The 25,995-nt window shown below is 40.7% G+C and overlaps 1 protein-coding gene across 1 annotated transcript in view; it reads left to right on the forward strand.

Moving 5' to 3' along the window:
• The first annotated feature begins 9,737 nt into the window (after nucleotides 1-9,737).
• The window catches only part of LOC127568002 (potassium channel subfamily K member 2-like), a 100,795-nt gene continuing 84,537 nt past the window's right edge, over nucleotides 9,738-25,995 (forward strand). Inside the window, 6 exon segments of the mRNA XM_052011248.1 lie at nucleotides 9,738-9,794; nucleotides 9,922-10,030; nucleotides 11,100-11,204; nucleotides 17,540-17,718; nucleotides 17,720-17,789; nucleotides 17,792-17,850. Of these exon segments, the coding sequence (XP_051867208.1) occupies nucleotides 9,738-9,794; nucleotides 9,922-10,030; nucleotides 11,100-11,204; nucleotides 17,540-17,718; nucleotides 17,720-17,789; nucleotides 17,792-17,850 (579 nt within the window).

The raw sequence follows: 25,995 nt of genomic DNA on the forward strand, positions 1-25,995 counted from the left end.
GGGGACCTGAAAGGCAAGTTTTTCCACACAGAGGGTGGTGGTTATATCAAATGAGCTGCCAGAGGAAGTGGTAGGGGCGGGTACAATTACAACGTTTAAAAGTCATTTAGACAGGTACGTGGATAGGAAAGGTTTGGAGGGATATGGTCCAAACATAGGCAAATGGGGCCAGCTCAGGCAACTTGATCAGCATGGACAAGTTGGGCTGATGGGTTTGTTTCTGTGCTGTATAACCCTATGACTCTGCTCTATAACAGTAAAGACCCTCTCATTGGCTAAAAGAGCAGACAGTTGTACCAATCTTTAGATGGTGCTGTAGAAACTAATGTGTCATCAATCGACAAGATTACAGGTCCTCTCCAGCTTACAAACATCTGACATGTGCAGCCTATATATACAATCGAGCATTTGAGAGGCCAGTGGGATGGATTTGCTAGTTGCTGCAACGCTGCAGGCATCTTCTGCCATATGGGAACTCGGTTCAAGGCCATATTTCTGACTTGCGAATTGTTCATGTTATGACCCATCCACAGGAGCAGAACCCTGCTACAACCTGGGGACAACTGGAAAATGGAAGGCCGCTGGGAATTGCTCTCTGAAGGCGATAAACCCAAATATGCTATACTGTGGATTTCGTCAATGCAGACCAAAAATATATCACATCCATACACCTGCACCTGGAAGCAGTGCAGTCCAGCAGTTGGCATTGATAAGAATATATCACAACAGGATCGCAAGGGAAACTAAAAAAAGACAGATATTCTATTACCAAAGATCTGCCACCAGTAAGAGTTGAAGACACAGTGACCTTGAAATTCCATATCAGACTGACCTGAGAAGTGCCAGAAGGCAGTGGTGACACAATCTGCACTCCACCCCAGATCATACAAGGTCATGACAGAGGAAGAAGTCCTAAGTCAGTAGAACAGGCACCATTTCAAGAAGACCATCAAAAAAGCTTCCTTGATGGAAGCAAATGTGGAGATACTGGAGGATGTACTGTATCACTACCAGGCAAAATGGGAAACCCACAGCTTGACACCAGGCTCTGGGAGATCCGCACTCAGTTAGGACCAGATCTGGAAGGCACAATCCATTATCTCTGAGCCATAGAAACTGGAGAGTTATTTTGAATATTTCTTTTTTTTTCTTTTATTTTTCTTTTTTAAAAAAAGATGTAACATGAATGGCTTATGTAACATTGGGTGGATTTTTAGAAAATGTTGAATAAGGTCCTTCATAAGAATTTGATAATATATTGTACTTTCAGATGTCTTGGTGGGAGAGCATTTTGGAGATAGAGACCATACCTCCTTGACCTTTACCATAGCTTTGGAGAAGGATAGGAGTAGACGATATGGGAAAATATTTAACTGAAGGAGGGGGAATTATGATGCTATTAGGCAGGAACTTGGGAGCGTAAATTGGGAACAGGTGTTCTTGGGGAAGTACACAGCAGATATGTGGAGGTTGTTTAAGGAGGACTTGCGTGAGGTTCTGGATAGGTTTGTCCCATTGAGGCAGGGTAAGGATGGTAGAGTGAAGGAACCGTGGTTGACAAGAGATGTAGAATATCTTGTCAAGAGGAAGAAAGAAGCTTACCTGAGGTTTAGAAAGCATGGAGCAGACAGGGCTCTGGAGAGTTACAAGGTAGCCAGGAGGGAGCTTAAGAATGGACTTAGGAGAGCTAGAAGGAGGCATGAAAAGTCCTTGGCAAATAGGATCAAGGAAAACCCTAAGGCATTCTACATGTATGTGAAGAATAAAAGGATGACTAGAGTGAGGGTAAGGATAAAAGAGGAAACATGTACTTGGAGTTGAGAGAGGTAGGGGAGGTCCTTAATGAATACTTTGCTTCAGTATTCACAGTGTGAGAGACCTTGACGTTTGTGAGGATGGTGTACGACAGGCTGATATGCTAGGGCATGTCAACGTGAGGAAAGAGGATATGCTGGAACTTTTGAAAAATATCAGGATAGATAAGTCACCGGGGCCCAACGGGATATATCCAAGGTTATTACAGGAGGTGAGGGAAAAGATTGCTGCACCTATGGCGATGATCTTTGCATCCTCATTGGTGACAGGAGTAGTGTCAGGTGATTGGAGGGTGGCAAATGTTGTTCCTTTGTTTAAGAAAGGGAGTCGGGATAACGCTGGGAATTACAGACCAGTGAGTCTTACTTCAGTGGTGGCAAATTACAGGAGAAGATTCTTAGAGACAGGATTTATGGGCATTTGGAGAAGCATAGGCTGATTAGGGACAGTCGGTATGGCATTGTGAGGGGCAGGTCATGCCTCACGAGCCTAATTGAATTCTTTGAGGATGTGACAAAGCACATTGATGAAGGTAGAGTGGTGGATGTGTATACATGGATTTTAGTAAGGCATTTGATAAGGTTCCTCATGGAAGGCTCATTCAGAAAGTCAGGAGGCATGGGATCCAGGGAAACTTGGCTGTATGGATTCAGAATTGGCTCGCTCACTCATTGAAGAGGGAGGGTGGTTGTAGATGGAGTGTATTCTGCATGGAGGTCGGTGACCAGTGGTGTTCCGCAGGGATCTGTTTTAGGACCCCTGCTCTTTGTGATTTTTATAAATGACTTGGATGAGGATGCAGAAGGGTGGGTTAGTAAGTTTGCTGATGGCACGAAGGTTGGTGGTGTTGTGGATAGTGCAGAAGGTTGCTCTAGATTTCAACAGGATATTGACTGAATGCAGACCTGGGCTGAGAAGTGGCAGATGGATTCAACCTGGATAAGCGTGAAGTGATACACTTCAGAAGATTGAACTTGAAGGCAGAATACAAGGTTAATGGCAGGACTCTTAGCAGTGTGGAGGAGCAGTGGGATCTTGGAGTCCACGTCCATAGATCCCTCAAGGTTGCCACACAGGTTGATAGGCTTGTTAAGAAAGCGTATGGTGTGTTGGCCTTCATTAGTCGGGGTATTGAGTTCAAGAACCGCAAGGCGATGTTGAAGTTCTATGGAACTCTGGTTAGACCACACTTGAAGTCTTGTGTTCAGTTATGGTCACCTCATTACAGGAAGGATGTGGAAGCTTTAGAGAGAATGCAGAGGAGATTTACCAGGATGCTGCGTGGATTGGAGAGCATATCTTATGAGGGTAGGTTGAGTGAGCTAGGGCTTCCCTCTTTGGAGAGAAGGAGGATGAGAGGTGACTTGATAGAGGTGTGCAAGATGATGAGGCATAGATCGAGTGGACAATCAGAGACCTTTTCCCAGGGCAACAATGGCTAACACGAGGGGAAATAATTTTAAGGTGATTGGAGGAAGATATAAGGGGGATGTCAGAGGTAAGATTTTTACATAGAGATTGGTGGGTGCATGGAATGCACTGCTGGCAGAGGTTGTGGGGGCAGAAACAAAAGTAACATTTAAGAGCCTCTTAGGCACATGAATGATAGAGAAATGGGGGGCTATGTGGGAGGGAAGGGTTAGATAGAGCTTAGAGCAGGATAAAATGTCAGCACAACATTGTTGGTCGAAGGGCCTGTACTGTGCTGTAATGTTCTATGTTCTATACTACATAATCAACTGCTATTTATATATTATTATTATACAAGTATTGAGCAGACTGGAACCAATTGCTTCCTTGGGAATAGGCACACAGAAAATAAATTCTCTGTCCGTCTTGATAAATGCTTTTGTTTAAATATTGTGAGTTTAAATTACTGGCTATCCTTCAGTATCTTAACTGACATAATTTCTGTTTTTATCTCAGGTGTGCTCTATGTCTTATCAATCTTTCCTACAATTGTAGGGAATCTGTGTACAAGCTCCCTCTGTTCCTCAATATCCTACTTATTATTGTATATTCCCTTTTTGCTCTCTCCATATGCATTACCTTCCAACACGTCTCTGAACTCTTTGTGCCAGATTTCTTCCACCTCCGCTCGCCACAGCCAACCTATTGATGCGTCTTCCTTCTCTGCAGGCTGGCTATCACAGTACACATCTTCCATTCTTGTACATCTTCCTCATAATTGGAGAAAGGGAGCACTTTGTCCCTAACATTGTTAGCAATATTCCCTTCAGCTTCTGGAAGCAGTATGCCTTTCTATATTGTGTTATTACAAAGTGCGCAGCATACTGGTTCTGCAGATTTGGACTGCTTTATTGCAGAGCTCTAGCATATTTATCCTAAATGAGACTTGAAAATGCCTAAATTCTGCACAAGCCACATCTTACATATTATTTTGCTGAGCCTGGTGTCTAAACATGTCAGTAGGGCCGGCTGACATATATTCTGGATCACTAGGGTTATTCAGTAGGTTATTGGAGGATGAAAACATCCTTACAGCTTCCTGGTATCAGGTATTCCCATGCTGGGGAAGGTGGTTGGCATCTCACACTGGATGCATACTAATTAAATGAAAAGTCCCACTCTTCATAAAGTTGAGTAAGTTTGAATGCCAATTCAGTTCTGTCAGTATTTCCTACAGTTGTGGGAGTCTTGACAGTTTGTTTTTATCCCTTCTGTCCCATTTTCTCTTTTATGCCATTGGCTATTATATAAAGTATATGCATATGAATATGGCCTCCCTCTTGAAAGCGAATGTGGGATGATAATGAGCAAATAACCCACATCATTGAGTGACATGCTGCTACACTGCAGCAAAGTGCTGTGTACTCAGTACAATGATTTTGGTGCGGCTTGCGCTTATTGTGCTGTTCATTGGCTGCACTCAACAACTTGGTGTCAATGTCATTTAATTTGTTAGCTTTGGGTTTTTAAAACCAATCCTCCCCTTTCAAATGCAGGTGCTTTTGTGACTGCAAGAGGTGCAGGAAATTGCTCTCTCAGTGAATCTGTGTTGGGAAAGAGACCAGAGTCTGGTGGTTGAGAGGGAGCGAGAGTGAGAGACCAGCATTGTTTCAATGCTGCACCTGAGTCCTAAAAGGAGGCCAGATGTCCTTCTTCTTAGTATGGTCAGGAGGACCACATGTTGAAGTCAGTGGGAACATACTGTATAGCCATCCAGGTCAATCAATACCAGGAGTACAGCATCAAGGGTTGAAATGAAGCGTTAGAAGGAGTTTAAGGTCATGGAGTGTGACTGCAAAAGCTATAACTGACTAAATGTACCATTAGCCTCAGATAGTCTTTTCAATAACCAGTCATCACTCTCCAACCAATAATCTCCAGCAACACCGATATCCTTCCCCTCACCCACTTAATACTGTTGCAACCCTTGAGTACACCTCTTGCAGCTGGCACACATTGCCAACAATTCAACTATTATGAACTCATTACCTGAACAGACTAGAAGACAGTCACTGATAATCTTTGCATTCTCTTGCAATGAGATGGTGGCACTCTAATGTAAGACAGCTGCCTGCTTGTTATAATTCCATAGAGGAGACAATGCTGACCTATATGGGAAGGCCTATGGCCATTAGTGGGATAGAAGTCATTGAAGATGAGAGTATGTATTAACCCAGTCTTCCTTCTCTCATCCCACTTCCCCTTCATTTCATAATCTGTTCTTCCAGAGAAGATGCTGAAAGTGAAGCATTTAACTTTCTCCTCTCTTCCCTCTGTGACCTCTACCACTGTCCCTTTGTTTTTCACATAACCAAGAACTGTATCTTGCTCAGACATCGGAGGAACAACATCCCTACCAGTGAGATGCACCAAATTGCATAGACATAACCAACAGCTCAGATATCAACTCTGAGTGTAATTTAATGGGCAGGATGGGGGCAGCCTCTGCATGTGTGAGGTGCCATTTGCATTCCAGTCTGCAGCTATTCAGCTACATCACAAAACAGATTCCCTAGTCAGGAAGAATGGTTAATTTAGTTGCAAGCTCACTTGAGGGATAGGTCACAGAGAGCTCAGATAACGACAGTGATGGACCAGGATATTGAAGAAGATCAGGGATGAACACATCCAAATGCCAGGTAAAGTGGAAAGCCTGCTAGGAAGATTTTGTTCAACATTAAGAAGAATGGAAGAAGCTGGCAGCAAATTGGGACATGCCTTTGCACTATGCATAGAGCTCATCTTTTACAGCATGGCTCCCTCCTTGAACATACCTATGGAGCCAACCATAATACAGCATTTAATATTCACAGTCTCAATTTCCCTCATATCACAAGCAGCATCCATCCAGCAGCTTATAGCTGAGGAATCTAATTTGCAAATGAGTTTCTCAGGTATTGCAGCATGTTGCAATCAATTTCCCCACCCATATGCTCGGCAGCCTCTTGTTCTCCTTTCCTCCAGCTTTTCTTTGTTTTAAGCAATTTGTTCTGCTCTTTATGAACTTTGCTTAATCTCCCAGTTATACTCAATGCTAAAAGTTAGCCCTTCTGGGACACAAGTTTGCAAACATTTGCCTTCAGCCTCAGGTTACCCAAAATGGATCAGCAGCAGTAAGGCGATTTCCTATAGATCACTGTAATTATTAATAAGTCCGAATAACACCCAAAATGTTTACAATTCCAGCAATAGCCGAAAGAAATAATTCAAAAAGCCAATCTGTAGGTAGTTTTAATTTCTTTAAATAGTGCTGAGGACACATGCTTAGCTGTGGGATGTCAGGAGAGGGTGTTACCTGGAGCTTAGATCTTCAAAGTAGCAGCACTGATGTCAAATCACGTTCTTGATTCCATGGTAATCAGTTATTTGACTAAAGTGCCAATATTCATGGCTGCCTGAATGTAAGTTGTAGAGAAGTCAAGGCAATAGACACTTTGAATAATATAGAAAAAGTCGTTCTCTTGATAGAATAAAGGTACAAAACAGACCGACCAATAATTTGTGTACTCTCAGGTGAGGGAAGCAGACCTTCCTGAGGCACCTAGGGTATGAAAAGGTTTCTTGTCTGTGGACCCTGATGAGTCAGTTGGTGTTTGTAGTGAGCAAAATCAACTCTATGAGTTTTCAATCCAGCCTTTGCTCCATCCTCACTCTTCTATTTATAAAAGAGGAAGGGAGGGACATTGGCAACTTTAATTTATTTTATGCAGAATTAACTCAGCTTTAAAAAATCCTGACAGATGCTCCCAAGTATGAACTGGATTGATATGCAGGGAAAAATAACAATTATCTTCAGTTGCATGAAAGAAAATTGGTTTCCACCTCATTGAATAGAGCAAAGATAGTAAGTTGAGATGTGTTTGTGACAGGAGATTGGGATAATGTTTGGAAAGGCTAGTCACACTCATTTAACATTTAAATTTGATGGAAGGAGCTACCCATCAGCCTTAAAATAGATTGAAATTTTACCAGAAGCTAATTTTGTTTCAATGAATTTTTGATATAGTGTGACTTAGCATTCCAGTTTGCTCTATTTGCCCTTCAAATTCAACCCAGCACATGCCACATCCAGAGGAAGGTCTATTTGCTTATGGTTTCATTCTTAACTTAAGTCTGTTTCATCGTAGGATGTAATTCCAGAAAATATTCAGACAAAAGAGACTGATAACTTACATTAAAGTTATCCTTGCATTACATGGAACTAAAACAAATTATTTATCTGGTTAAGAAGCTTGTTTGGAGTAAAATTCAGAAAGTGAAAATAACAGATAAATAAGGTGGTGAAGGGCAGCTAATGTGTTCCAGTAGGATTTATGCCTGGCTTCCACTATTAACTATATGTTATTATTTAGAAACACAAGAGACTGCAGATGCTGGAATCTGGCGCAAAAGACAAACTGCTGGAGGAATTAAGCAGGTCAAGCAGCATCTCTTGAGGGAAAGGGATGGATGACATTTCGGGTCGAGACCCTGCTTCAGGACAGAGTGAAGCGGGAAGATAGCCAGTATATAGAAGTGAGAGGGAAGGATGAGTCAGAGGCTAGTAGATGATAGGTGGAAATAGATAAGAAACAAAAATAGGCAGATTGAGCTGGATGGGGGAGGACAAGGACAGAGTCTGGTAGGTGATAGCTGGAACCAGATAATTGAAGGGCGATGGGCAGAGGGGGGTAGGGATAGGAAAGACAAACTAAGGGAGAGAGATCTTGGGTTGGCTGGTGGGTGTGGGAAGGGACACAGGGATGGGTGGTGGGTATAGTTTACCTGAAATTGGAAAAACTCAGTGTTCATACTATTGGGCTGTAGGCGACCCAAGCAGAATATGAGGTGCTGTTCTTCTAGTTTGCGCTTGGCCCCACCATGACAATGGAGAAGACAAGTCCATGTGGGAAATGGGGAGGGGAGTTGAAAATGACATGCAACTGGAAGCTTGAGGTGGCCAATGTGGACAATGTGCAGGTGCTCCACATAATGGTCCGCCTAGTCTATGCTTGGTCTTTCCAATGTAGAGGAGCTGGACCAAGTTGGAGGAAGTGGACATGATTCTCTGCCTCACCTGGAAGAGCTGTTTAGATCCCTGGATGATGGTAAGGGAGCAGGCTTAGGGACAAGTGTTGGACCTCCTCCAGTTGCAGGAGAAAGTGTCAGGAGATGGTGAGAGTTGGGTGGGATGATATGAGCAGTCCAGGAGTCACGGGGGAGAATAGTCCCTGTGGAAAGTAGAGAAGGGTGGGAGATGTGGGTGGGAGAGGGGAGATGTGGCTTGTGGTGGGATCCTAATGGAGCTGTGGGAAGTGGTGAAGGATTATTTACTTTGCTAATACAACAGTGTCACCTATCCAGGTTTTTCTGATCTGACAAAGATTGGTGTGGCATTAAGTTTTGTAGCTGGGAATGTATTAAGGGCATTGGTGCATTTTGAGAATGGGCAAAACTGGGGCTTCAATACAGCTAAGTGTAAGGTCATTCATTATGGACCAAAATCAGACAGATACTGATTTTTAGTTAGTGTTCCCAAAGAGAACACTAGTTCACTGCAGTGTGTGGGGCAGCTAGTTCCTGATTTCTAAGGGCAGATGGAGCCAGGAGGGGAAGGGGAGGACAAGTTTGAGACAGAAGTTGGAAGGTGATAAGTGGAACCAGATAAGGGAGGGATGATAGGCAGATGGAACCTGATGGTTGAGAGGATAGGAAGGGTAGGCCAAGGGAGAAGAAGCCCAGGTGGATAGGTGTGTGGGTGATGGGCAGATGGGACCAGTTGGCGGAGGGTAACAAACCAAGGTAACGGGGTGAGAGGGGTGCGGGAATGAAAAAAGGTGAACAAAGGAAGAGAGAACCACGGTGGACCAGTAAGAGTGGAAAAGAAATACAGTGGGGGTTGTGGTCTATATGCAGTCTTGCAAGGTTTTGGAAGGCCATTCCTGAAAGAATAAACTTGGTGCCAGTCAGTTGCTAGACCAAGCAGCAGATAGAGGAGTTACATCACAGGGTCAATGGATTACCTCTGTATCAGTACCTACCATCTCCAATGCAGCTAGAGACTTCACAGAGAACTATGGTCTGGAGGTTCCATCAAGGTTTCCAAATTAGAATAGTCATCCTGCCAATCTCCAACTGCAGAAATCAGTATAAAATGGGAAGTCAGAACTGGATAGCAATATCATTGCAGCAACAAACTTGTTATTGGTTTCTTTGAACAGCAAGTGGCCTTGCTATAGTTGTTAATTGGTATGTAGCATGCATTCAAGAACTTCCATTTCTCTAGCGTCTGGTGGAGCTGATGATGGCTGCTCCTTCACCACTTGTCACATGTAATTGCTGAGGTTTTCTTTTCTTAGTGAATTTAGAACTAAAAACCTGCTTGAAGATGAAACATTATATAAACTATAAATTATGAGATTACTTTCCAGGCTATTATTTTTCAAATGTTTTATTTGCATTTAAAGCTGGCCATGCAGGAAGTACTGAAGGGGAATAATTTTGTAGATGTAACTTTGAAGAAGGATAGGGTGAGTAATTGCGTGAAGGTGAAAACTGTAGAAAACTAATGGAGTGCGGGAGGTCTCTAAGAAAAGTGTGTAAGAAGCTGTAGTCAGAGAATGGGGCAGACTGTTCACTTTTGATGCTCACTGACAGTTTCTGGAGAAGGATGGTTTGGCAGTTCAAGAGGTGCCTGTGTTAGTTGAAGATGTGCCATGTACTGAGGCAATCGAGCAGCCAGTCAGGAAAAAAAAGGGTCAAAACGGTAAGAGTAGCAGAAAAATAGTGATATTGAGGAATTTGATAATCTAATTGATAGAAAGGTTTCCATGTTAACCTGATCAAGCAAATGGAGACACGGCTAATGATCTGACTTCCTGGGTTTATATATTTTAAATGATATAGCTGCAAAACTGATTGTTGCTGCTTAATGGAAATGGATAATATTCAAAACAAGTTATTCAGAGGTCTCTCAGGAGCAAATTAGAATCATAGAAAAGAAGATTAATTGTTAAATTTTCAGGTGTAAAATTTTATGAAATAATAGCCATAATGTTGATAATAAAGAAGGATAGAATATAATTAGATGTGTGGCCAGCTGTTGACATTAATTGTGAGGACATAGGATAAAACAGAAGCATCACAGGTAGACTGATGTCATATTTAGAATCACAAGTGGTTTCATGTCTTCATCAAATCTAGAAAAAATAAGGACAGTTACACATTCACCTACACCCTGATGTGTGCAATATTCCAACACCTACAGTCTGTACTCTACAATCCACTCTAGCACATCACTCTAGATACCAACTCACATCTTGGGAATACATTTTTGTCTACCTTGTTCCTCATATCATCATCTGTTCAGCTATATTTGACATCCAACTCAACATTATGCTGTGTTGTGCTTCTCATATCCAATATTTTCCATCCTTTTCTTCAACATGTCATTATCCTTACCTATAAATCTCCTTCCCATTCTGCCAAAGAAGAGAGCATGAATGCCAGGGAAAGACAGAGAAGGGAGGGGGGGGTTGGAGATCTTAATACTATGCATGGCTACTGGAGTTGGGCAGAAGTACAGTGGGTGCCTCTGGGCTTCACTTCATTGAGATGAAAAATACTGTAATGCTGGAGGAACTCAGCAGGCCAGGCAGCATCCGTGGAGAAAAGCAAGTAGTCAACATTTCGGGTCAGGACTGAAGATAGGTATTACACACATTCACACAAGTGGTCTTGAAATCATGAATGAATGAAAAATGATCATGTGCATAAGAATTACCTTCAACATTTTCACCTTAGCAGTTCTAATTTGTATTTTTAATTTTCCATAGGGCCTTTACTCCTCATGAAGAATATGCAGCAGGATGACAATAGTCATGCATTTAGAGAATGCATTTTCATACACTGGCTCAGGTACTCACATTTTGGTGGGAACGGTAAGAAAGTTACATGTGATTCACACATTGCAGTGATCATTAGCTGATGATGAATAAGTACAGCAGATGATGTTGAAGGTCTTTGGCTCCATTGTTTGCTCAGTCTGTTGCACATTCTGTATCTTGAGGCCTGTCGACAAATGGGACACTTCTGCACATCTGGAGCAGTTGCAAAGAATGTGCAAAGAAAGGTGCCCCGGCTGCACGTCACACTTACAAGAGGATTTGAGGAGTCTACCTTGAGCATGTTTCATTTGTAAAATCAGTGGGTATAGATCATGGGTATACTTAAAAATTAATTTATGGAAACAATCTATGGATAAAGCTTCATAGGGAAATAATGGGGTATTCATTTAAACACAATCCTGAATGACTTTGGAAAAATACCACTTTGAAAAAAAAGTACATAACTAGGTTGAGACATGACATAAGGTAGGAATAACATGTTTGGAAGGAACAGATGACTCCAGACCAATGCTTCACAGAGCTTTCAACTGGTGGGGTGTTTTCTTTCAGCTAGTGTCAGAGAACACTGCAGATTTAATTGATAGTGAGTCCAGTTATTGGACAACATCTACATTAATGTTGTATCATGGCATTACCAGGGAGGCAGAAGGTGTCTTATGCAGAATAAAAAAGTAAAATGCTGGAGATACTCAAATGATCAGGCAGTATTTGTGGAGAGATTTAACATTTCAGGTCAATGATTCTTCATCAGACAGGTAAAATAAGAAAATATATCTTTGAGTTACAGAAAGAGGGTAGGATTTAGAGTGTCCATCTAAGAAAGGGTGATAAATTCTTGTCAATCACAGCTGATCTGTCCAGAGCAATGCATAAAGATACACTCCAGAGAGTCTATCCTTCTAGAGGAGAAAACAATGCTAGAAGCATGAGATGCAGAACACAGCAATTTCTGGAAATCTGAAATGAAAAAGAATATTGGAAATACTCAATAGATCAATTAGCATTTGTTGAGAAAGAAAAACTGAGTTCACGTTACAGATTCAGAGCCTCATATCAGGGTTGATCAATTCTGACACAAACAGGAAAGGCTGGTTACCTGAAATTGTTGAATTCAATATTAAGCAATATGCCTAGATGAAACACGTAGTTCAGCTTAGTTGGGCTTCGTTGGAAGATCAAAGCCAGAGAGGTTAGACGGAGAGTGGGATGGAGAATTACATGGACCTTGGTCATTTTTCTTTGATAGTTCCTATGTTCCTTGCCTCCAGCCTCATGGCCACCCAATATCTCTCCGGTTGCAGGACTGATGAGTCCTGATGCAGGATTTTGACCCGAAACATTGAAATTCCTTTGCCCCCACAGATGCTGCTCAACCTACTGAGTTCCTCCAGTAGACTAGCTGTTGCTCCCGCATCTGCAATCTCTTGCGTCTCTCCAGTCTGTTTGCATGAGATACAGAGCTTTCTTCATCTGACACAAAAATGTACACTTAACTTTGACACATTATGTTATGGAAGAAAGCATGAAGTAAAACATATATGTTTCAGTTTTCTAAAGAACAAACTTAACATGTCATTGTGCTGTAAATTTTATCTTTGTTAAGAAATTGGTGCTGTGGATTTCTGTGCTTGGGTTTTTAACTCTTCATGTTGAGATTGTGCCAATTGTAAATGTTCCTCTTTGAGAAATCAAAGAAACTCAAATAAGAATGTATGCCTTGTTCTATTTAGTAAAAATGTATTTTCAAATGTTTGATTAGATGCCACACAATAAAGCTTATTCAATCTTTTATCATAGTAGATTAAAATCAACAAATTGCAGATGGTGGAAATCTGAGACAAATACAGAAAAGGCTGATACACTCTGTAGGTCAGACAGCATCTGTGGAAAGTGAAACAGAGTTAATATTTCAGGTCAAAGACTCTTCATCAGAACAATTGTAAATGGCACTGAGCATAAGAAGGATTGTTTAGATTGCAGTTATGGATTAATGTATGTTTATGATGTGCAGAAGTAAGTAATAATGTTCTGCAGGGACATCTATTGATATCTCTTCTGTTTCCCATTCATATAAATGACTTGCAACAAACTGAAGGTTTGATGATGACAGGTGAGAATAGAGGTTAAACTGTGGGAAAGAGTCCAAGAAGGCATAGACAGTTAAATATGGTGTGAAAATGGGTGGCAAATGTGAGATTCTACATTGCAGGAAAAGACCTGTGAAAAACATTAACTCCAAATGGTAAGGTTGCTCTGAAATTGAGAACAGAGCAATCTAACCATGGATACAATGGGTCAGGTTTTGCTTGCACAAGACTAATAACTACATTTGTTTTCCACAATCATCCCATGCCTGCATTTATTTGACTTGTATGTGAAGGCTTACCCTGCTGGCTCAAAACAACCTGGATTCCAGCAGCAGGTGGCAAGGCTCTCACTGACACCCTGAGAAAGCCTTGCTCTGAAATACTCTTGAAGCCCTTTGACAGGCAGCAAAGCCCTGCCGCCTATGAGGGACTTTTGACAGTTTCTAAATGACTTTAATATTCAGAGGTATTTAAAAATAGTAACAGATTAGGTAAACAGTTATCAAATTTAAACATTATTAATTCTTTATAAAATTAAAAATTGTTAGCTTAAAACACCAAAAACACAAAGTGAAAACCATTAAGCAAAACTAAAATAATTAAGAAAAAGATCCTTTAGCCTGAAATGTTAACTATTTCTTATTCCACACATGTTGACTTACCTACATATTCTGTTTTCATTTCAGATTTGCAGCTCCTGCAGTTTTAATTTTCATTTGCTGACATATACTGGTGATCTGGTTGTTAATGTTGGGGTTGCAAGTGATGAAAGCTTTTCTATGGTCCACAGAATGAAGGTTTCAATGAAAGCAAGAAAATCACGTTGAATTTGTGTAAGATTTTACATCAATCACAGAGAGAATATCACAAATAGTCCTGGACATCACAATACTGAAAGAAAGTGAGAGTTATCAAGTGTAATGGTGAAGTCATGCCAGAATTATCCAAGAATAAAATACTATAGTCATTCAAGATTGGAACAACAAATAATCTGCTGGAGGAACTCAGTGGGTTGAGCAGAATCTATGGTAGGAGAGGAATTGTCGATGATTTGGGCCAAAAATCCTGCATCAGTCTCATGTGTCTTCAAAATTGAGGTTGGTTCAAACACAATGAAAAAGGGAAGAATCTGAAAGGAAATTCTCAAACTAATAATAGCAACAAAGACCTCAATTATTATGAGAGGAATTATGAAATAAATTAGGAGTATTAGAGACAATTTAATCTTCTGTGATGGTATAAAATAGGCTACAATAAATAATCACACAGGCACAACTCATCAGATTTGCCTGAAAGGATGAATTTCTGGTAAGTGAATAGGAAGATCATGAAAGATTTTGAAAAGGGCAATCAAGTGTAACTGGAGCTCTAAATAAATATTGGGCTTCGACAGAAAAACACCAACCCTCATTCTGTGTCACAATTTTTATGATTCCAAGATTATCTAATATTAAAATCCATTTGGGATTGTTCATCAGGAGAAAGCAAACAGAACATAGAACAATAGAGTACAGGAACAGGCCCTTCACCCCTTGATATCTGCACCAACCTTGAGCCAAGTTAAACTAATCCCATCTGCTTCAAATCAAGTCAAGTCAAGTTGAGTTGATTGTCATATGCACAAATACAGTGAAGTTCAGGTACAATGAAAAACTTGCTTGCAGCAGCATCACAGGCACGTAGGTTCAGACAACATACAGAGCATAAATTATCCATAAATTATACAAAATAGTGAAGAAAAAAGACTGTACAAAACAAGACATTAATGTCAACAAAACCACAATCAGAGATAAGTCCATGGTAGTGCAAGAGGTGGTCTGTAGTGTTCCATTGCTAAGGTAGGATGAGGGTTGTGCAGATCAGTTCAAGAACCTGATGGTCGTAGGAAAGTAGCTGTTCCTGAACCTGGTGGTATGAGATTTCACATGATCCACATCCCACCATTTCCCGCGAGTTCATGTGCCAGTCTAGATGCATCTTAACCAATACTATCCGTTCTGCTTCCACCACTTCCCCTGGCAGTGCATTCCAGGCACTTAACGCTCTTTGTGTAAAAAAACGATTTTAAAAAATCAGAAAATTGCAGGTGAGCGGCTCTTCATAGAGTCATAGAGTAATACTATATGGAAACAGGCCCTTCGGCCCAACTTGTCCATGCCGCCCAAAGTACTCACCTAAGCTAAGATCCATTCAATGCATTTATTAACTAGCATTAGGAGCTAAACAATTTTTAAGTCTGATTTTTACTAATCAACCCAAAAGTAGCGATATTCCAACAAATTCTTCTTCCATTAATACACATTTTGGTAGTGAAAGATTGTTGTAAAATTGACCGTATCTGAAAACACTTCAAAACAGAATTTGCAATCTGCTTATTTTCATAATAAACCAGCTACTTGCAAACCTTCAGAGATGTCTGGAATTAGTTTCAGCAGATTGCTATCAAAGTGAAAATACTTCTGAGAAAGTCTTTTTTAAACTCTGTTGAAAATATAAATATCAACTCTTGAGAAATTAGGACTGGAAAGTTTATTTTTCTTTTGCTATTTTATGTTTATGATCTCCCACAGCCAATGACTGTTTATGACCCTGACGGATGTTTTGAGCACAAGCTCCTTATTACATGCAATTGGTCCTAAATGAGCAGAAAAAATACCACCCTGGCAACATAAAATCCAGATGTGAATTCTACACACATATAGTGGGGGGGGGGGGGGCACACAATGAAAGAAATGGGTTTCTTGTTAAGTTAGAAAGTGGATAAAAGATTCTTTTTGAACTCTTGGTAATTTGCAAACTGCAGCTGTTCTTATCAATCATATATTTTCATTTTAACATGTTTGCACTAAAAGGCACTTATATACTATGCCTGTTTTGTACATACTTGGAAATCTATAAACTCCCAATTAATATAAATGAACTTTATAAGGTTGCAATCTGTATACGTGTATGACGAAATCGTTGTTGAACACAAAAATGATGCAGAAGCATAGAAACATTTGAACAGTCATCCTACAAATGGGTTATTAAAGGTTAACGTGGATTGGCCAGTTAAATAATAATGATGGCCTTTTTATCATTTGGTGTTTGTAATCCGGAAAGTTCAATAGCGAATCATGTTTATTGCTAGTCGATGTGACTAATTGTTTTCTTCGTTGTCTGTTTCCCTTTCCAATCGTAATCACCATCGCATAATTTTTTTATTAATCGCACGGCAGAAAGCCCGACGATCTTCTGGATATGGGACAATGATTTTAACGGGCGTGGATCCTTTAAATGAAGCGAGGTGTGAGTATATATGAGCGTGTGCATGTGAGATATTCAGAAAGAGAGAGAGAGCGCTGTGCATTTCGACTAGGATGAACACGTATGAACCATGTGGCACAACATCCACTCCTAAATGTTCGACTCTTCTCTTGACAATGAACAAAAAAAGATTGCTAATTTAAGAAAATAGGGTGAATTATCCGTACGAGAAGTAAGTACCAGTCGCCTCTATGAATATCACCAGGTTATTAAATGCATTTTAAAGGGGTCTGTTTCTATTGTCATTCTGGAATTAATGCTGAGCAAGGTTTTGCAGAGATCCATAATTTTATTAGGCTGTACTTAAGTCGGCTTCAAAGGAAGGCTACTGTCTGGATATGAAACATTTTTGGGAGGTGAATTTTGTCCGCAGTTGAGTGCTTCTGTACATGTTCGCGGTCTCTAAAATGAACAATACCTGACCAGGGTTCTCTTAATGAGCTCAGCGTAATTGATTCAGGATTTATCTTAAAGGTGCATATTTATCATTGATTTCAAATTAAGCGTATGATGCCACATCTATTGTCAACTGTATGATAATAACTTATTTTAGCGAGCACACTATGTATTTTCAGGCATTTGAATTCAAATGCATACGTTTTCTGTGACAGGAACTTAAAATACTTGCGTGAGACCCCATTGTGCAGAATGCATGCAATAAAGGCTTTTTTTTCTGATAACAAGGAAAAATGCACCCAAAACAATTGTTGAGAGGAAGTCCATCTATGATTATAATACGGACATCCCATATTGAGTCCTGATCTGTTCAATATGTTTTAAGCAAATTCAGTTACACCGTCAGTTGTGAATTATGACGTTTATAGTAATGCAGATATTTATTGCATATTTAAAACTTACTATCATAGGGTAAATTAAGGTTGTAAAGCAGAAAAACCATTAACCTATAAAACCGATTTAGTCTGGTTGACAGTGAAAAGGGTCCCATGGATTTATTCATATGTTGCTTTTCCCCAGTGGCAGCGCCCGATTTACTAGACCCTAAATCTGCAACTCAGAATGCAAAACCAAGGTTATCCTTTCTGCAAAGCCGACGGTTTTTAACTTCAGGAGATGACAGCGACCTGAACCCAAGTGTTATGAAATGGAAGACCGCCTCAGTTTATTTTCTGGTTGTGGTGCTCTATTTGATAATCCGGCGCCACAGTGTTCCGAGCGCTTGAACAGCCTACAGAAAGCTCTCAGAAGACTGCGATTATTATGCAGAAATTGAGTTTCTGGAAAAGCACATGTGTGTCAATTCCCTGGAGCTAGAATTATTGATTCAGGTAAAAAAAAAACCTTTCTCATTACCTCCACATTGATTAATGGTTTGCACGACAGGTTATATAAGAGAACTAAACGTAAACAAAACTTGCAATAATTGAAGGGACAGCGATGGAGCATTTGAGGTCTTGGATGAACATACTCTGCATTCTATTGTCTCCTGTTGTCCTCCTAGGAAGTCTCTGGAAATGGAAGATGCCTTGCTTTTTCTCCAGTTCCGTGGGTTCTGAGGTGGCAGAAGAATCCCATATGGGATTCACAATCTCTCCCTCAGGTGGGGCTTGAAGTGTTGGGTCAGGTGGATGGGTAGTTTGGGATGTTGTGTATACCTTCTGTTGTTTGCGAATGGCCTTCTCCTATTGCTATCATGAGGACCTGCAGTCCCCAATAACCCGTGTGAACCTCCTTCTCCATTGTGAGCAGTTGTGGGCCAGCGATTCCCATGAGTCAGTGACAGTGTTACGTTTTTCCAAAGAGACTTTGTGGATGTCTTTGAACCATGACCTTGTGGAAATCTTTTCCTTTGGTGGAACTTAGGTAGAGCGCCTACTTTGGCACCTTGGAGTTGAGTGTGCAGATAATGTGTCCAGTCCAATGGAGCTATTTCTGTGTCATCATAGACTCAACGTCAGTGGGCCAATGGAGAAAACACTGACATTGGTTTGACTATGACATAAACAAATTTGGAGGATTTTGCAGAGCCAGTGTTGGTGATATCCCTCCAGGTCCATGACTCTGAAGCATTGAGTAGGGAGGGAATCACTGCTGCTCAGTAGACCATGAATTTGGTACCAGGCTTGAGGTCTTTTCCTCAGTCAGGTGAAGGCTGTGCTGGAGCCCTTGAGGTGGCTCGTCGTTGATATCTGCCTTTACTGAGAGATAGCTCCTGAGAAGTGGAAAGTGATCCACATTTTCCAGGTTCCTGCTGTGGATCGTGATTATTAGGGGATGATGATATGTGGCAGCAGGTTGGTAGAGGGCCCTTGTTTTCTGGATACTTAGTGTAAGGACAATTTTTGTACCCTTCAGTGAAGGAACCAATGATGATTTGGAGTATTGTCAGTGTACAGTAAGTTAATGACTGAGGTTGGAGTGAACTTTGTCATGAAATGGAAGTAGTACAAGTTGAACCTGGACATGTTGTAGGTTAAACCCACTTCTGTCAGAAGTATGTTGGAGGTGAGGAGGATCAAAACAAGGGCAGGAGTGATGACACAATCTTGTTTGATCCCAATCTGTACTGAGACTGGGATCATTGTTTGCATGTCATTGTGCAGCAAACATGGAATGATTATGAACTTCTGACGACAGCAAAATTAAGAAGGATTCTTCATAATCGCTCTTGTTTGACAGTGTCAAAGGCTTTTGTGAGGTTGAAATGGACCATGTAGGGTGGTTGGTACTGCTTTACTTTTGTCTAGTTATTTTGTGCAGTGAAGATCATGTCTATTGATCCTCAGTTGGTGGAATCCACACTCTAACTCTGGAACCAGCTTTTTGGTGTCTGGGAGGAGGTGGTTTAGCAGGATCTGTGCAATGATATCATAATGGGACTTGTCTCCTTTCTCCCAGGTGGTAATGACATTTCTGAGATCCTCTGCCACACTGTGCTCTTCCTAAATGATGGAGATGAGATTATGAAATCACAATAGTTTTACTTTTCCATCGTCTTTCAGTATTTTGGATTAGATTTGGTCTGCTCCAGTGAACTTGTTGCTTTTCAGCTTTTAGATGGTCTTTTCAATCACTTGTTGGGCTGAGGTAGTGCTGAGATTGTGACAGGTGGGATGCAGGAAAGGACACGACATTTTCCTGTGGCAGTATTTCTGTTGCCATTGTTGTCTGAGGACAAGGTTGACAGAGATGGCAGATTGGTGGTTGGTCCAGCAGTTGCATGAGTGAATTGGATGTCCTTGTGGTCCTCTTGGCTCAGTCAGTGATATTATATTGCAGGTGCCAACACTTGGATCTAAGGTGTTGCTATGAGGTCTTCTTTTGTTTCTCAAACAAAACAGGACACCAGTTATGACAAATCTTCATTTCAAGCATTTTGTAAGGAGGAAGAACTTGCTTTCTTTACACCATCCTTGAAAATCACATCTTCCCTGAGATTTCTGACTCTACCATTGAAGTCACAATGAAGGATCAGTTTGTTTCCTGTTAGACATCAACACAAATTCCTCCTTGGTCTCATCCATTGATTTAGGCTTGGGGCCTATGTGTGATGGCTGTTGCTTACTAGTTTTGCTTTTGATTGATTGGAAGGTCATGAAACATTCATTTATCCCATGGGATTGTTTGTTTGTAATATATATGAATGACTTGGATAAGTTTGCAGATGATGTGAAGATTGGTGGAGTTGTATATTTGGAAAGTAGTCTTAGGCCGCAGAGAGAAATCGATGTGTTGGTGAAATGGACTGAAAAATGGCAAATGGAGTTTACTCCAGACAAATGTGAGGTGATGCATTTGGGGTAGTAATGAGGCTAGGGCATACACCATGAATGGTACGACTTGGGAGGCATGGGATACTAGCCTTCGTTAGTTGGGCCATTGAATACAGAAGTAGAGAGGTTATGCTCCAACTTTTATAAAACCTTGGTCAGACCTCAGCTGGAGTACTGCATGCAGTTCTAGCCACCATGCCATGGGAAGAATGTGATAATGCTGGAGAAGGTGCAGAGTAGGTCCACCATGATGTTGCTTGGGATGGAGTGGTTCAGTTATGAGGACAGACTGGAGAAGCTTGGTCTGTTCTCCCTGGAGTGAAAGAGGTTAAGAAGAACATGGCTGGGGTATATAAGATTATGAGGAGTATAGATACGGTACATCAGAAGAATCTTTTCCCCATATCAGAGGTAAATAAAACTAGAGGACATAGATTTAGGGTCAGGCAAATGAGATTTAGAGCACCTATGAGGGGGACCTTCTTCATCCTATGTTTCGTAAGTACTGTCTGAAAGAGGGGTTGAAGCTGGATCACTGATAGCATTTAAGAAGTGTCCAGGTGAGCACTTGAATCACTTAAGCATATAGGGCTATAGACCAAGCGATGGGATTAATATGGAAGGGTGCTCACAGGTTGGTGTGGGCGAGTTAGGCCAAATGGCCTGTTTCCATGCTGTATGATTCTATGGCTCTATGGAAGTTGCTGAGATGCCAGGCAATCTTATTCTTAGTGATGAAATCCACTCAATGAAGACAGTGGTCATCTTCTGGGTTTCTTGGATGTACCACCCACCTGGTTCCTTAAGCTGGTTTTGTCCTGCCCATTTTGTCTCATTCGTGGTGGAGTTGCCAGTGTTGAAACGTCTGAGCTATGAGAGTTGAGCAATGTTCAGGTCTTTTGCTGATGCAGTTATCCATAAGAGTCCTGACTTTCCAGATGCCAGGCTTCATTTTGATGAGTGAAAGATGCCTACGAGGGAATACTTCTAATGGGGAGTTGCACACAGGCTTAATAAAGAAACATCTTGGTCTGAATGCAAGGAGGTCCAAGACAGTGGAAACCAGGCTCTGCTTCATAGATCAAACATGTACAAGTGCAGATACTTGCCCAAACATTGAGTGCGCTCAGGTGCACTGACTGTAATCATCCATAAAGCAGAGGCAAATACTCTTGCTTTGCCTTCTTCCTCATTCCCCCTCCCTCACCTGGTCCCTTTTTCTCCCTTAGTCCCCTTTCTCCCAATCCTCTCCCTACTCCCTTTAACTTCAGTCCTCATCGGACACTCCTTTTCACTTTACTACCCCGCCCCCCCACCTTCCTTTGAATCCCCTCCCCTTTCAGTTGTTCCCTCAATGCTGCATGCTATTGGCAGATTGTGACCACCCAGTGCTACTTTCTGGAATTGGAATTGGTTTATTATTGTGATTTGTACTGAGGTGCAGTGAAAAACTTGTCTTGCATACCATCCATGCAGATCAATTCATTACACAGTGCATTGAGGTAGTACAAGGTAAAACAAGACAGAATGCAGAATGAAGCATCACAGCTACAGAGGAAGTGCAGTCCAGGGAGACAATAAGGTGCAAGGTCACAATGGGGTAAATTGTGAGGTCAAAAGTCCATCTTATCGTACTAGGGAACCATTCAATAGTCTAATAACAGTAGGATAGAAACTGTCCTTGAGCCAGGTGGTAAGTACTTTTAGGCTTTCGTATCTTCTGCTCGATGGGAGAGGGGAGAAGAGAGAATGTCCTGGGTGGGTGGGGCTCTTTGATTATGCTGGCTGCTTTACCGAGGCAGTGAGAGATATAGACGGAGTCCATGGAGGGGAGGCTAGTTTCCATGATGTGCTGAGCTGTGTCCACAACTCTCTGCAGTTTCTTGAGGTCTTGGGCAGAGCAGTTGCCATACCAAGCTGTGATGCATCAATATAAGATGCTTCCTCTGGTGCATTGATTAAAAAATTGGTGAGTGTCAAAGGGGACATGCCAAATTTCTTTTGCCTCCTGAGGAAGCAGAGGCACACTGGTGAGCTTTCTTGGCTGTGGCTACTACATTGTCTAATGCTGTTATAATAAAAGCTTGGATTTATATAGCGCTTTTATCATAGTAAAATTTCTCAAGGTATTTCCCAGAAAAAGTGACAAAAAATTTAGCCAGATAAAGTGTTATTACAATGGGTGACTTGTTCATAGAGTTAGATGTATAGGAGCATGTTAAAAGTAGGGTGTGAGGTAAGGAGGTGGAGAAGCTTAAGTAAGTAATACTCTAAACTGTCAAAGAAGAATTGGCTATTGCTGAGTACATTCTGACATGCAACAAATCAGCTCTTTCAAGATTTGGGAAGCTGCCAAAAGGTATTTAATTCTGTTACCCCTACCCACCCGGTCTCAGAGGTTGGAATCATCCCATGCCCTCCACCTCTGCCCTCTTCACCCACCCGAGGTTTTCACCACCTGGTGCAGTTAGGAGGAGCATTGCAGTAACCTCACTGGATAAGGAGATTTGACATGTTTGCTATAGTCCACCTCTTGGTCCAGAACTTTGCCATCACGAGGAAAAAGCCACATGAGGGTAACAAGAATTGAACAGGAAAAGGAAGAAAAGTAGCATGAAGTGGAGAAGAGCAGGGGGAGGTACTAGCCCTAGCACCTCCATCTGTTGGAGTTCTCAGAGAGCAGTTCTTTGCAGATCGTTTCATGTGAATCATCACTTGCGGGTCCAATGCACTCACTCCATAATCATTAGGACCACTGAACTTTATATCACTGTCTGACTGTCATTTTTGTGACCAAAGAAAAACACAGATTCAAAATTAAGAACGTATAGCACAATTATGAAATTCGTTACTTCCATCTCTATCTAGTAAATAAAATAGTCATCCCTTTGTGCAGGGCATCGACACTTGTCTTTATTGATCATTGTCTTCAGGGGTGGAAAACCATTGAGCTTGTGTTGAGAGCACCTCGTACAATGGTTTGTGGAACCTCAAAGCAAATCTGGATATTGCAACAGGCTTTATTACTTTGTCATGCACATGCTTTCTGGTAAAGCATCCAGTGTACATTATGTTTCAGGGTGTGTGCCCATCAGCCTTCTTTGGTGACCTGCTTTTGGACCCAATTACTATGATTGCAACACTTATCCTGGCTTGAAGAGCAGCTCCAGCCAAGCATTGTTTAAGTGATACTGCTTTAATAGAAGCAGTGTGGCAACTTAAGTGCAGGCAGTCCATGGGTTATGTAAGAGTTCTGTTCCTGAGAACTGTCCATAAACCGATTTCTCTGGAAGTCAGAAACGTCCGTTTTCTATAGTTACTCATATTGTATTGTTCTACATACACTTGCTACAATTTTTTTCACTTCACTGAATAATCACTCTAACACTACCTATAATTAAACTAATGGAATTTATACTGTATCCAATCATTAATAAATACCATGAAACATGTATTATCATTATTATTAGTAGCTTGAAAAAAGCCTTAAAAATGTATTGGAAAATTTGCTTAAAATCAGATTTCATAATGCAGGGAGCCTCCGTATAGCTGTTGTGTTAATAGTCCATACTATTATTTGGCTATTAAGCTGAGACAATTTACAGACTTGCTTTTCTGTTGTCTGTTACAATCAAGTTGTCTTAATGTTTCCTTAACTTATCAGTGAATGAATACAAAATGATAGTTTTATTACAATATAAAGGAAACTCATACGTAATGTTTGAGATTAGCATCGTGGGTTTAATGAATAAAAAACAAAATTCATGCCGCAACACATGGCAACTTGTGAGATAAGTATTATGCCATGAAGCAATGAAAATGGAAGATTCACAGAGGCAGAACTTGCTTGTAACTTATTGTTGAATTGAACTTCAGAGTGTATGTTTTGATGTCCTTGAAATGTAAAGTCTACACGTGGCTTTTTAAAGCTTTTTTTATATAAATGCCAGAGTGCATCTTTGAGGTAAGTGTGCATCTGATTTTGCACCTTTTATATAGTGAAGTATCATAAGACACTTCATTGGATTGTAGTCAGACAAATAAATTGACACTCAGTCAAAGGAGGGAGCAATCGTAGGAGCTTGGATGGAAGAAACCAATGGAGCCACCACAGCTGGTTGGTTGCCTGTCCTTGGACACACTCTTTCTTGCAGTGTGCTCCTGGACACAAAACTTCTGTTGGGAGGCTGGTGCTTAGCTGACTGGAGGGACCTGGCTTAGGCACTATCTAAACATATGTGAGAGATTCTAGTCCCACAATGCTTTTGACATACAGTGAGGCCCTGCTCCATGCTTGCTGGCGGTGGTTTCAATTGAATGTTTGACATCCAAAAACACACAAGCAATAATGAAAAATGAAAAGCATCTTTAAAATATTCAACATTATTATTTAGTACAAAATTGAAACACTTGAAAATTGCTGCATGCATTTAAAAACATATTTTGAATTGACTGAATGTAAATTAACTTATTTCTGTTCTTTCAACAACCCTACCTTCCCAAGTGATTTTAATGTATGCACTAGACTTTATGTCTGGTCAAAGCTGGCACAGCCTCAGTGTGCAGATTTTCCAGGTTAAGAAATCTGAAGAACTCTGACCTTATTGTGCATGGTATAGGTATTCCAGGATCAGTACTGAGCTGGAGTTAAGTCTGGACTTCGGCCTGCATTTGATTATTCCATGTTTCTGTCCAATTAGATGGGTAAAAGTTGACAAATCCAAGCAGCTTTGTCAGCTTTTAAGTGGATCAGGACCCTTATTTAGATATCAGTTGATCAAAGAAGTGGGTCTTAAGGTGTGTTTTAAGGAGCAGGAGTGATTGAGGGAGGAAGTTGCAGTTTAAGGGCTAGATAAGTGAAAGTATGGCTGTCAAGAGGATGAAGGGAGTCTGGGATTTACAGGATACTAAAATTGGAGATGTGTAGATTGCTTGGAGAGACAGTGTACATCAGGAGGAAGTGAGGTAATGGAGTGAATTTGCAGTTGAGAATTTTAACTCTGAGGAATTGCCAGGCAGGGAACACAGATACAAGAACTTTGTGCATGTTGATCTTGTAGATCTTGTAAATTTCTATTTTTAGCAATAGTCAGTATGATGGTCACTCATTTCCAATGAGAATCATACAATCATAACTGACGCAGTACAGATGCAGGTTGGGTTGGCTGATTGTGTTTGTGTCACTTGTGATTTTGAACACCTCCATCCAATTTTCTCTTAAGTGAGATATATAGTTTCTTTGTTAACATATATGGAAATGTTAAACTTAACCAAATTGGCATGGAAATTTAATTACAAGCAAAATAGATGAATAATTAATGACAGGTAGTAGATTTTGTTTAGTAATTGTAATTGATTTGTGAATTTAATCCTTGTGAATTATTTAATCCAGTGAAAGACCCTCATTAGTAGTGAGTTTTTGTGGGGAAACCTGACCATAAATAGCACATAGGAATTCATACTCAATACTAAAAGATGGCATTCTGATACGTTCATAAATGTAATTTTAAGGTTTTCTGTGAACACTGTCTTATAACTCTCTAAACTGTCAAAGAGTTATCGGCTACTGCTGAGAAAATTTGACATGCAACAAATATAGAATCTGCTCTCTCAAAATTCAAAAGGCTGCCATTAATGATTGTTTATGAATTGCTGCTTTAATGAAAAAAATCTTTATGGCTCTTTTCATACTTAATGTTG

Source organism: Pristis pectinata, chromosome 3 (assembly GCF_009764475.1).
Source record: "Pristis pectinata isolate sPriPec2 chromosome 3, sPriPec2.1.pri, whole genome shotgun sequence".
Lineage (NCBI taxonomy): Eukaryota > Metazoa > Chordata > Chondrichthyes > Rhinopristiformes > Pristidae > Pristis > Pristis pectinata.